Source organism: Muscardinus avellanarius (genome assembly GCF_963383645.1).
Source record: "Muscardinus avellanarius genome assembly, chromosome: 16".
Taxonomy (NCBI): domain Eukaryota; kingdom Metazoa; phylum Chordata; class Mammalia; order Rodentia; family Gliridae; genus Muscardinus; species Muscardinus avellanarius.
In genome coordinates, this window is record NC_137802.1 from 53,293,981 (window position 1) to 53,306,746 (window position 12,766).

At 44.1% G+C, this 12,766-nt stretch overlaps 1 protein-coding gene across 2 annotated transcripts in view; it reads left to right on the forward strand.

Annotated features, from left to right (window-relative positions):
* Positions 1–12,766, forward strand: part of DHX8 (DEAH-box helicase 8) — a gene marked incomplete at both ends in the record, with an annotated part of 38,915 nt that overhangs the window by 23,036 nt on the left and 3,113 nt on the right. For both annotated transcript variants that reach the window (XM_080713236.1, XM_080713237.1), the window contains 3 exons: positions 4,428–4,568; positions 10,232–10,387; positions 12,370–12,507. In XM_080713236.1, the coding sequence (XP_080569362.1) occupies positions 4,428–4,568; positions 10,232–10,387; positions 12,370–12,507 (435 nt within the window). The remainder of the gene's footprint in view (positions 1–4,427; positions 4,569–10,231; positions 10,388–12,369; positions 12,508–12,766) is intronic.

Here is a 12,766-nt window from a genome sequence, read left to right on the forward strand (position 1 = left end):
TTTGGAAGCAGTGTCTCTTAAGCCAGCAAGGCTGGCTTTGAACCTGTGTGATCCTCCTGTCTCTGCCTCCCAAGCGCGGGGATTACAAGCGTGCGCCACCATGCCCAACTGTATTCTTTATTTTTGAAACAGAGTCTCTCTAAGTTGTGGAGAGCCCCACTAAGTAGCTGAGGCTGGCTGCAAACCTGCAGTCTTCTTGTCTCAGCCTCCCAGGTGCTGAGATTACGAGTGTGCGCCATGATGCCTAGTTTAGTACTGGGGATTGAACCATACGAGCTATACCCCCAACCCTATAATTTTTTTCCTTCTTTGAAGCAGGATCTTGCTCAGATGCTGAGGCTGCCTTGAACCAGTGATCCTCCTGTCTCAGCCTCCCAGTACTGACTGGGATTATAGACATATACCACTATGCCCAGCTTGGCTTTTTTTTAAAGATCTGAAACAAGGTCTTGCTAAATTGCTGAGGCTGCCCTTGAACCTGCAATCCAGAGAATAGTACTGGGATTACAAGTGTATGCCACCATGTCTGTGTGCTGTGTTTTAGGGGCTGGTTCAACCTTTATTTAGGACCAGGGATCTTTTATATGACTTGTCCTCTCCTCTGTTTCTTCATTTGACTATTTATTTATTTATTTATTTATTTATTTATTTATTGTGGGTCTGGGGATGGAACCCAGGGGCATTCGACCTCCGAGCTACACCCCCTGCCCTATTTTTTATTCTTTATTTTGAAGCAGGGTCTCACTGAGTTGCAGAGGGCCTCACTAAGTAGCTGAGGCTGTCCGCGAACCGCGATCCTCCAGTCTCAGCCTCTCAAATGCTGGGATTACAAGTGTGTGCCACCACACCCTGCAGTTCACTTGACTTTTTAAAAAAGTTAACATATAATTGTAAATATTTATGGAGTCTTGTGTGATACTAGATGTTGTAGGTACATACAACATCTAATGATCAAATCTGAGTTTTTAGCATATCTTAATTCAAACACATTTGACAAAAATATTTTTTTGGAATGGGGATTGAACACAGGGCTTGACAGATGCTAGGCATATGGTTCTTAGTAACTGGCTTCTTTTAGGGTATTTTCAAGGTTTAGCTACATTGTAATATATGTAAATACTTATTTCTTTATTATTGCTCAGTGCTATATTCATACTATTGTGGGAATGTACATTCTTCAGCTGATAGACATTTGGGTTGTTTCAACTTTAGAGCTTATGAGTAATGGTGCTGTGAACATTTGTTTACTATGTATTTATTTATTTATTTATTTATTTATTGGGAATTTGACCTGGGACCTCACACATGCCAAGTAAGCAAGCAAGTGCTCTTCCACTGCGCTATGTCTCTGGCCCTTTAAAAATTTTTATTTTGGTTGGGTGTGGTGGCGCACACTTGTAATCCCAGCAGTCGGGAGGATCACAGTTCTCAGACAGTCTCAGCTACTTAGTGAGGCCCTTTGCAACTCAGTGAGATCCTGTTTAAAAAAAAATGAGAAGACTAAAAAATAGGACTGGGCATGTAGCTTGAAGGTAGAATGCCCTCCATCCCCAGTACCTCCAAAAAAAATTTCTTTTAAATTTTGAAGCCAGGCATGGTGTTGTACGCTTGCATTCCAGTACTTGAGAGGCTGGGCCAAAAGGATCATGTTCAAGGGCAGCCTCAGCAATTTATTTTATTTATTTATTTATTTGTTTATTTTGCAGTACTGGGAATGGAACCCAGGGGCATTCTACTTCCGAGCTTCACCCCCAGCCCTTTTTTTTTTTTTTAAAATGGTGGTACTGGGGTTGGAACCCTTCTATCTCCAGGTTATACTCCCAGACCTCTTTATATATATAATATTATATATATATATATATATTTTTTTTTATTTTTATTTTTATTTTTATTTTTATTTTTTTTTAAACAGGGTCTCTTAAACCAGCGAGGCTGGCTTCGAACATGTGCGATCCTCTTGTCTCTGCCTCCCAAGCTTGCGCCACCACTCCCGGCCTATTCTTTTTATTCTTTATTTTGAAACAGGGTCTCATTGATTTGCAAAGGGCCTCACTAAGTATCTGAGGCTGGTCGTGAGCCGCAGCCCTCCTATCTCAGCTTCGCAAATGCTGGGATTACAAGCGTGTGCCACCATGCCCAGCTCAAGCCTCAGCAGTTTAGCAAGACCTTGTTTCAGGTCTTTATTTATTTATTTATTTATTTATTTATTTATTTATTTATTTTTTGCGGGTCTGGGGATGGAACCCAGGGGCTTTTGACCCCCAAGCTATACCCCCTGCCCTATTTTTTATTCTTTATTTTGAAACCGGGTCTCACTGAGTTGCAGAGGGCCTCACTAAGTAGCTGAGGCTGTCCGCGAACCGCGATCCTCCAGGTCTCAGCCTCCCGAATGCTGGGATTACAAGCGTGCGCCACCACGCCCGGCATTGTTTCAGGTCTTTAAAAAAGAAGCCAAGCTGGCAGAGTGGCATATGTCTATAATCCTAGTCGGTACTTGGGAGTCTGAGACAGAAGGATCATTGGTTCAAGCCCAGCTTCAGCAACTTAGCAAGATCCTGTTTCAAAGAAGGAAAGAAAAAGTATAGGGTTAGGGTTATAGCTCATATGGTTCAATCCCTAGTATGAAGTCTGGCCTGGTGGCGGACACTTGTAATCCTAGTACTTGGGAGGCTGAGACAGGAGGATCGCAGGTTCATGGCCAGCCTCAGCTACTGAGTGAGGCCCTCCACAACTTGTAAGACCCTGTTTCAAAATAAAGAATAATAATAAAAATAGGACTAGGGGTGTAGCTCAGAGGTAGAATGACCCTGGGTCCCTGGGTTTCATCCTCAGTATCGCAAAACAAAACAAAAAACCCAGTACTAAAAAGAAAGAAAAAGCCAATTTTGTTGGTTTATACCTGTAATCTTAATGCTTGGGGGGTCAGAGACAGGAGGAATGCAGGTCTAAGGTCAGCTTCAGCAACTTAGTAAGATCCTCGGCAACTTATAAGACCCTATTTAAAAATAAAAAATAATCTGGGCCTGGTGGCACACTCCTGTAATCCACTACATGGGAGGCTGAAACAGGAGGATGACAAGTTCAAAGCCAGTCTCAGTAGCTTAGCAAGGCTCTTAGCAACTTAGTGAGACCCTGTTCCAAATAAATAAATAAACAAATAAATAAATTTATCTTATTTAATCTCTCTAATCTATTTGGATGGGGGTGTAGCTTGGAGGTAGAATTCCCCTAGCACCATACATACATAGCAATCCCCAGCACCATCATACACAAAAATAAATAAGAGGGGCTGGGGGTATAACTCACGTAGAATGCCCTGGGTTCAATGCTCAGTACTAAAGTAAAATATAAATATTTTGAGATAGAGTCTGAGTTGCCCAGACTGATCTAAAACTTGTGATTGTTGTACTTTAGCCTCTAGAGTAGCTCAGATTACAGGCATGCACCACCTGTTTGCAAATTTTTGTGTGGACATATGTTTTCTTTTTTCTTGGGTATAGGTCGGGGAGTAGAGACAGATGAAAGAAAGAGCACAATTAGGCAAGGCATGGTAGGTGCTGGGCGGGGAGGGAGAAGGTTGAGCAGAAAGTCAGGCATGTTCCAGGTTTCTGAGCTGGGCATTTGATTGGAAGACGGCACTGGGCAGGTCAGCACAGGGGAGGAGCAGGTGTGAAGGGGAAGGTGGCGGCTCTTCCTCTGTTCTGTTTCTGATGGTTAGTTAGACTTGTTTCTAAGGACAGGTGCAGCTTTGTTGCAGGTAGAAACTGTTCAGGGCCAGTAAGATGTTAGCATGATGAGAGATATTTTGGTGCCTCCTAGCAATGATTTTTCCAAGCTGTTGTGTTTTATGAGCTAAACCTCTGGGTGGAAGAACAGTGGCAGAGCCAAGCTGAGAGCAATAATCTTCTAGATCACATATACTGCTGCACACACAAACCGTGAAATTCCTTTGTTGCTTCGTGGTTCATTTTATGATCAGGGAAAAAAAACCCACAAAAAAACAATCTCCCTCTTGTTCCACATATACGAACAGCCCATTATGTAGACCAGATGTCTCGGTGGGGGGAAGAAAAATCTCATTTCGCACTGGCACATGTGATGCCAGGAAATCTCTGCTTTCCCAGGGTGCGAGAAAATTAAAATTGTAGCAATCAACATTGGATCTAGACAATGAGATATGTAGCCATTTGCACCAAATGAAATTGGCTGCCATCGCCTTAGCTCTTTCCTGTCCAGCTTCTTCACTCAGGCACCACCTACTCTCCAGCCTGACCCATCAGGCGAAGACACCCACCCCCTTTGCTGCCCATTGGAGGCCTAACCAGCTGGAGAGGGGGAGAGCCCCATGCTGTCCTGGGCAGCTGTGTGAGTTTCCAAGTTGCGGTTCAGGCCTAAGCTCATTCCAGCTGTGCCTCTCTTGCCCACAGGTTGTGATTGCCACCAACATTGCAGAAACATCACTGACCATCGATGGCATCTACTACGTGGTGGACCCTGGATTTGTGAAGCAGAAAGTTTACAATTCTAAGACAGGGATCGACCAGCTTGTGGTGACACCTATATCTCAGGTATGTGGCTTCTTTTAAGGCTTTTCTTGAAAACCCCTGGTTAAAAACTTTCTGAAAGCTTTAAAAACTGTTTTTGTTTGTTTGTTTTTGTTTTATGGTTCCGTATTTTGGACTTTATTGGTTTGCTTGTTTTCTGTTGGTGGGGTTTTGTTGTTGTTTTAGACCTGAAAATTGAACCTACAGGCATTCTACCTTTGAGATACACTCTCAGCCCTTTATATTTTTATTTTGAAAAAGGGTCTGGCTAAGTTTTAAGGGTCCTGCTTAGCTGGTAAGGCTAACCTCAAACTTCCATCCTATCTAAACCTCCAATTACCCCCCAGCTTGTTTTTGTAATCTTTATTTTATTTTCTGTGGTACTGGAGATTGAATGTAGAGGCATTCAAGCTACATTCCCAGCCCAGTTTTATTTTCTTATTTGGAATTAGGGTTTCGCTAGGTTGATGAGAGTCTTCCTGCTTGCTGAGGCTGTCTTTGAACCTTCTCTCTTCCTGTCTCACCTCCCAAGTACAGAGATGACAGGCGTTTGTCACCACACTTGGTCTTTTTGTAATATTTAATAGTTTGTTTTGTTTTTTGCAGTACTTGGGATTGAACCCAGGAGCGTTCTACTCTCGAGCTACATCCCAGCCCTATTTTTTTTTTTTTTTTTTTTTTTGGTGGTACTGGGGATGGAACCAGAGGCCTTCTACTTTCAGGCTACACCCTCAGATTTATTTTATATTTTATTTGGAAACAGGGTCTCACTAATTTGGAGAGCCTTGCTAAAGTGCTGAGGCTGGCTTGGAATCTGGAGCCTCCTTTCAGCCTCCCAAGTACTGGGATTATGAGCATGCACCACAGGCCTGGTTTCTTTATTCTTTATTTGAAACAAGGTCTCACTAAGTTGCAGAAGACCTCACTAAGTAGCTGAGGCTGGCCAGGAACCTGCAATTCTCCTGCCTCAGCCTCCCAAGTCCTGGGATTACAAGGATGCGCCACCACATCTTTAGAGTATGTTTTAACATTAAAATGAGCCAGGCGTGGTAGAACATGCTTATAATCCCAGAACTTGGGAGGCTAAGACAGGAGGATCACAGGTTTGAAGACAGCCTCACCAATTTAGGCTTTCAGCAACTTAGACCCTGTTTCAAAAATAAGAAATAAGTCAGGTGTGGTGTTGTACACTTGTAATCCCAGTACTTGGGAAGCTGAGGGAAGAGGATGGCAGGTTTGAAGCCAGCCTCAGCAGCTTTGTGAGGCTCTCAGCAACTTAGTGAGACTGTTTCCAAATAAAATATAAAAATAGGTCTGGGGATATAGCCCAGAGGTAGAAGGCCCCTGGGCTCCATCCCCAGTACATAAATAAATAAATAAATAAATAAATAAATAAATAAATAAATAAGATAGGGCTGGGGTTTAGCTCGGAGGTAGCATGACCCTGGGTCAACCCCCAGTACCTCCCTACACAAAAGAAGTCTCATGAAACTTGAACTTTTTTTTTTTTTTTTTTTTTTTTGCTATAATGGGGGTGGAAACCAGGGGCATTCCACCTCTGAGCTACACCCCACTCCTATTTTTAGTCTTTTTTATTTTTTTGAAGCAGGGTCTCACTGAGTTGCGAAGAGCCTTGTTAGGTAGCTGAGGCAGTCTGTGAACTGCAATCGTCCGGTCTCCACCTCTCGAATGCTTGGATTGCAAGCGTGTGCCACCGTGCCTGGCCTATTTTCTTTATTTTTTATTTCTTTATTTATTTTGCAGTACTGAGGATGGAAACCCAGGGACATTCAGCCTCTGAGCTATACCCCCCAGCCCTATTTTTTATTCTTTTTTTTTTTTTTTTTTTTTTTTTTTTTTTTTTTTTTTTTTTTTTTGGTGGTACTGGGGATGGTACCCTTCTAACTCCGGGCTACACTCCCAGACCTATTTTATATTTTATTTGGAAACCGGGTCTCTTAAGCCAACGAGGCTGGCTTTGAATCTGAGCGATCCTCCTGTCTCTGCCTCCCAAGCGTGGGAATTACAAACATGTGCCACCACACCTGGCTTATTCTTTCTTTATTATTTTTTTTAATTTCATTTTTTAAAATTTATTTTTTTGTGGTACTGGGGTTCCTGGAAACCCTTCTACCTCTGGGCTACACTCCCAGACCTATTTTATATTTTTATTTGGAAACGGGGTCTCTTAAACCAGCGAGGCTGGCTTCAAACCTGGGCAATCCTCCTGTCTCTGTCTCCCAAGTGCAGGGATTACAAGCGTGCGCCACCACGCCGGCCTTATTCTTTATTTTGAAACAGGGTCTCACTGAGTTGCAAGGGACCTCACTAAGTAGCTGAGCCTGTCTGTGAACCGTGATCCTCCTGTCTCAGCCTCCCAAATGCTGGGATTTTTTTTTTTTTTTTTTTTTTTTTTTTTTTTTAGTACTGAGAATTGAACTCAGGGACATTCTTCCTCTGAACTGTACCCCCAGCCCTTTTTATTTTTTATGTTTTGCAGGTCTGGGGATGGAACCCAGGGGCATTTTACCTCCAAGCTACAGCCCCTGCCCTATTTTTTTTTTTTATTATTATTCTTTATTTTGAAACCGAGTCTCACTGAGTTGCAGAGGGCCTCACTAAGTAGCTGAGGCTGTCCACAAACTGCAATCCTCCAGTCTTGGGATTACAAAGTGTGCGCCACCGCGCTCGGCAGCCCTTTTTATTTTGTTACTTGGAAACAGAGTCTTGCTAAGTTTATGTGAGCCTCACTGAGTTGCTGAGGCTGGCTTCGAACCTGTGCTCCTCCTGTCTCAGCTTCCCAAGGACTGGGATTACAGGCATGTGCCACCACACCTGGCTTTTAGATTTTTTTTTTTAAATTCATGTCTTTAAGCTAACAGTTCCATTTCTAGGCCTAAATCTGAGAGTTAGAAATGATTAAGTACATATCCAAAGATGAGGGAAAAGAGTGTTCAGTTAGAGCATTGTTTATATTAGGGGAAACCTAGCCAGGTGTGGTGGCACACGCTCGTGAGGATGGCAGGTTTGAGGACAGGCTCGCCAAGTAGTGAGACTCTTCCACTTAAGACTCTCTTTCATACTAAAAATAAAATAGGGCTGGGGGTGTAGGTCAGAGGTAGAATGTCCTTGGGTTCCATCCCCAGTCCTCCCCCAACACACACACACACACACAAAAAAAAAAAAAAAAAAAAAAAAATTAGGAAAAACCTGGAAAAAATTCTAAATAACCTTCAAAAGGGAAAGAACTTCATAAAATATGGTATGTCCCTGCACAGGATGTTATGTGGCATTAACGCTCAGTGTGTATCTATATTTAATGACAAAGCATTTACTGTGGTACATCATTTGAGAAAAAGCAAGCTGGAAAATAGCACGAATGGTGTAATCCAGTTTTTGTTTAAAAATACATGGTAGGAGCCGGGCGTGATGGCGCACACTTGTTTTTTTTTTTTTTGCGGTACTGGGGTTCCTGGAAGCCCTTCTACCTCTGGGCTACACTCCCAGACCTATTTTTACATTTTTATTTGGAAACAGGATCTCCTAAGCCAGCGCGCGCGGCTGGCTCCGAACCTGCGCGATCCTCCTGTCTCTGCCTCCCAAGCGCGGGGATTACAAGCGTGCGCCACCACGCCTGGCTTGATGGCACAAACTTGTAATCCCAGCATTTGGGAGGCTGAGACCAGAGGATTGTGGTTCGCAGACAGCCTCAGCTACTTAGTGAGGCCCTTTGTAACTCAGTGAGACCCTGTTTCAAGATAAAAAATAGGGCAGGGGGTGTAGCTTGGAGGTAGAATGCCCCTGGGTTCCACCCCAAGACCTGCAAAAAAAGAAAAAAGCATGGTATGCATTTTTGCACAGTGTATATGAGCAAGGCATGCCCAAGACTGAAAGCCTGGTGCTGAGTGTGGGCCAGGGTTTTTTCTGGGTGGTACTCATAGTTACTGTGCTGATGGGTGATGTGCATTCTTTTCTTTATACTTTTATATATTTTTTAATCTTTTACAACAGGCATGTGTTATTTTTGTAATCTCTAAAAGCCATAAAGCTGCTTTCATTTTGAAACTTAATAATAATAGTCGGTATTTAAAGAGTACTTAGCAAGTGCCCAGCATTGTCTTAGGGACTTTCTTTTGGTGCTGGCTTTGCGCATGCTCAGTGTAAATCTACCGCTGAGCCGCGTCCCCAGCCCATAGGTGCTTTCACACGCGTGACTCAGGACACTCGCTCTCCAGTTCTCTGTGATAGCATCCTCTCACACAGGCACCAGTTCTCTGTGATAGCACCCTCTCACACAGGTAGGACCCTGGGCACAGAGAGGTAAGGAGCTTGCCTAGCATCACACAGTTGATGGAGTTGGGATTTGAACCTATGAAGTGTGACTTGAGCATGTGTGCTCGGTACTGCTTCGTAGAGCAGTGTATGACTTAGTGATCAAAAAGTTATAGCTGGGTGTGGTAGTACTTGGGAGGCTGAGGCAGGAGGATTGCAAATTTGAGGCTAGCCTCAGCAAATTAGTGAGCCCTTTAGCTACTTAGATCCTGTTTCCAAATAAAAAATAAAATAGGGCTAGAGATGTACCTTGGAGGAGAACGCCCCTGAGATCAATCCCTAGTATCACAAAAAGAATACATATGCATATATATTTTATTTTATTTTATTTTATTTTATTTTATTTTATTTTATTTTATTTTATTTTATTTTTGGTACTGGGGGTGGGACCCAGAGGCTTTCTACCTCCGGGCTATACTCCCAGACTTTTTTTATATTTTATTTGGAAACAGGGTCTCACTGAGTTGCTGAGAGCCTCACTAAGTAGCTGAGGCTGGCTTCGAACCCGTGCGATCCTCCTGTCTCAGCCTCCCAAGTGCGGGGATTACAAGTGTGCGCCACCACACCCGGTTACACATATATATTTTAGGGTACGAAGTATATATATATCTGTCTTAGGGTGTTCTTCCCATCATTTCATTCCAGCTCGCTCGCTCTGTCTGTCTGTCTGTCTGTCTGTCTGTCTGTCTATCTATCTATCTTTCTTATTTTTGTGGTACTGAGGATGGAACCCAGGGGTTTTTCTACCTCCATGTTACACTCCCAGACCTATTTTTTTAAATATATATTTTATTTGGAAACAGGGTCTCACTAAATTCCCGAGAGCCTCACTCAGTAGCTGAGGCTGGCTTTAAACATGCGTGACCCTCCCGCAGCCTCCCAGGTTCTGGGATTACAAGCGTGCGCACCGGGCCCGGCTCATTCCCGTGCTTTATATGTACATATAAATAAAGACTTTCTGTGTGATCAGTACTGTACCGTTGTGTAGATCGCTTCCTCCATCTCACGCGAGCTGTCGTTTCCTTCAGTGTCTGCAGAGGCATCCTCGCTGTGATTAATGTGACTTATTTAGCTCCTACCTTTTTGGTCATATGGAGGGAATGGTGTTTTGTCACCTTGTTTTATGCTTTGTCTGTTCTTCCATTTACTCTGTTTTTGCTTCCCTCAAACAAACTTCCTCAAAGTACTGATTGTAGATGGGATGGTAAGAGCTCTGGTTGTCTTGGGAACGGTCCCAAAGGGAGTGAAAGAACCCCGTTTCTTATTTTGCCAGTTGCTGAGTGCCCCCCTCCCTGGCAGACTTCCTGGGTCGTGCTGTTAAGCAGTGTTTAACAGATAGGCTATTTTATATCTAGGCTCAGGCAAAGCAACGAGCTGGCAGAGCTGGGAGAACAGGCCCAGGGAAGTGTTACCGGCTGTACACAGAACGCGCCTACCGAGATGAGATGCTGACCACCAACGTGCCGGAAATCCAGAGAACCAACCTGGCCAGCACCGTGCTGTCCCTCAAGGTAGAAATCACTGTCTTGTTAGAATGGGACGGTCCAATCCCCGGCCTTCATAAATGAGTCTCAGCTTTACCACCCTCGTTAAACACTCAGTAACCTCATGGAGCCAGTCCCTTTGAGTGAAATGCAAATGGCTGTGATAACAGCCTCCCCGTGGCAAGTCTGGGGCGAAGTTGGCATGTTTTCTGTGAACACAGATTTTTTTCCCTTCATAATAACCAGCAGGGTATCTGGTTGTAATAGGTTTTAGTTAGGAGCATTTTCTAAAAGAAATTAGAGAAGCATAATCAGTGCCAAACTGTGGACAGACACACTGAACCTCAGCCGCTTTAGCTTTCAGATCTAATTCTGTTCCTTTAAAAAGAGAGAGAAAAACTCACCCTCCGAAAACGTTGCAAGGGAACTGTCAGTACAGATTTCAGACTGGCCCTCTGGGGCTTGGTTTCCGTTCGGAGTCGTCGTTCTTCCTCGCTTGGTCCCCAGTGAGGACCTCCATCCTCTTGGCAGGAGGAGCCATGTGGGTAATTTCCCAGCCGATGGCCTTTCCCCCGACTCAGTGCTGCCCTGGAGCCCTGGCACTTTACTGGTGCAGAGAGCTCTCCTGTCATTTATTATTCATTCCCTGGAAGAGAGGCTGAAACAGCTTCACAAAAAACCTGCTCCAGTCTCTGGAGTGCCAGCAGAGAGGCATCTGTGTCGCAGACTGCTGCTCGGGCTGCGTGACCTTGGACAGGCTTGTCTGTCCTGCCCTCTGCCCTGCGGTCTCAGGCCACGCGGAGGCGTGTTAACAGGATCTGTTGCACAGATCGGTGGAATGGTGCAGGTAAAGGCCCTTGGCACAGTGCTCAGTGATTGCCAACATAATTCCTCATAGTTATTACTCACACAGCAAACATCTATTGGACACCTGCTGTGGTTATGGTCACAGTCACTTTATGAGAAAGAAATAGAAAACGTAGGTCTTACCACATCATTTAACTAGTGCATTGTTCAGTCATTTCTTTTATTCACCAGATTAGCTACAGATGTATTGATAGCTATTCCGTGCCGGGCACATTTGTAGACTGCACTGTGTCGTGGTTTTCTGAATGTGGTTCTCACTCATTGTGAGCTCTTTGAGAGCAAGGGCCATATCTTAATCACCTTTATGTCCCTCCTACCTAAAAGGTACAAAATTCTTCACAGGTGTACAGTAGAAATTATTTGTGCAAAAGAGAGGACAAGATAGTGTGCTTTCTTCTTTTATTGTAAAATACAACACAAAATTTACTTTTGTGTGTGGTGCTGGGGACTGAACCCAGGAGAATTCTATTTCCTAGTTAACACTCCCAGCCCTTTTTATTTTTATTTTGAAATAGGATCTCACTAGGTTGATGAGAGTCTCACTATTTGCCAAGGCTAGCCTCAAACCTGCCATCCTCCTGTCTCAGCCTCCCAAGTAGTGGGATTACAGGTATGCACATCTCCGCTCTTGGGTCTTACGGTGGTGTTTGTTCGTTTGTTTTGCAGTACCGGGGATAGAACCCAGGGACATTCTATCTCTGAGCTATACCCTCAGCCCTATTTTTTATTCTTTATTTTGAAGCAGAGTCTCATTGAATTGCTGAGGGCCTCACTAAGTAGCTGAGGCTGTCCACGAATCACAATCCTCCTGTCTCAGCCTCACAAATGCAGGGATTACAAACGTGCGCCACCACGCCTGGCTTCTTGCTGTGGTTTTGATTTGCATTTCCCTAACCACTAAGGCTTACTGGCCACTGGTATGTCTCTGAGGAAATGTCTAAGTCCTTGTCCATTTTTTACTTGGGTTGTCTTTTTGCTTTTGAGTTTTGTGTATTGGCATTTTGAGGTTCCTGCTCCTCTCTCGATGGCTTCCTAATTGTAGTTGAAGAAACAGGAACGCGAGTGTGACATGCAGCCTCCCTCCACTTCAGTCCTGGTGCGGCTGGTCCTTTGGTCACCTGCTTTCTCGTCTTCTGTTCTAGGCCATGGGCATCAACGACCTGCTGTCCTTTGACTTCATGGACGCCCCGCCAATGGAGACTTTGATCACCGCCATGGAGCAGCTCTACACCCTTGGGGCCCTGGATGACGAGGGCCTGCTCACTCGCCTGGGCCGCAGGGTGAGGGACAACTCCCTGTGCTTTAGGGAAGACTCCCTGGCCAGCCTTCTCTCTCTGGCTTTAGCAGAGCCAGCTCTGAGGCCCTAGAGGAGCTTTGAGTTGGATTCTAGATGTTGATTTTTAACCTGGATTTTTCACTCTCACTTTATACAGCTTCTTCTTTATAGAATAACAGATTCTATCCACAGTTAATTGTAATACCTTACAATTACAATTGTAATACGCTAAGTAATACCTCAGCATGTATTACTGAGTCCAT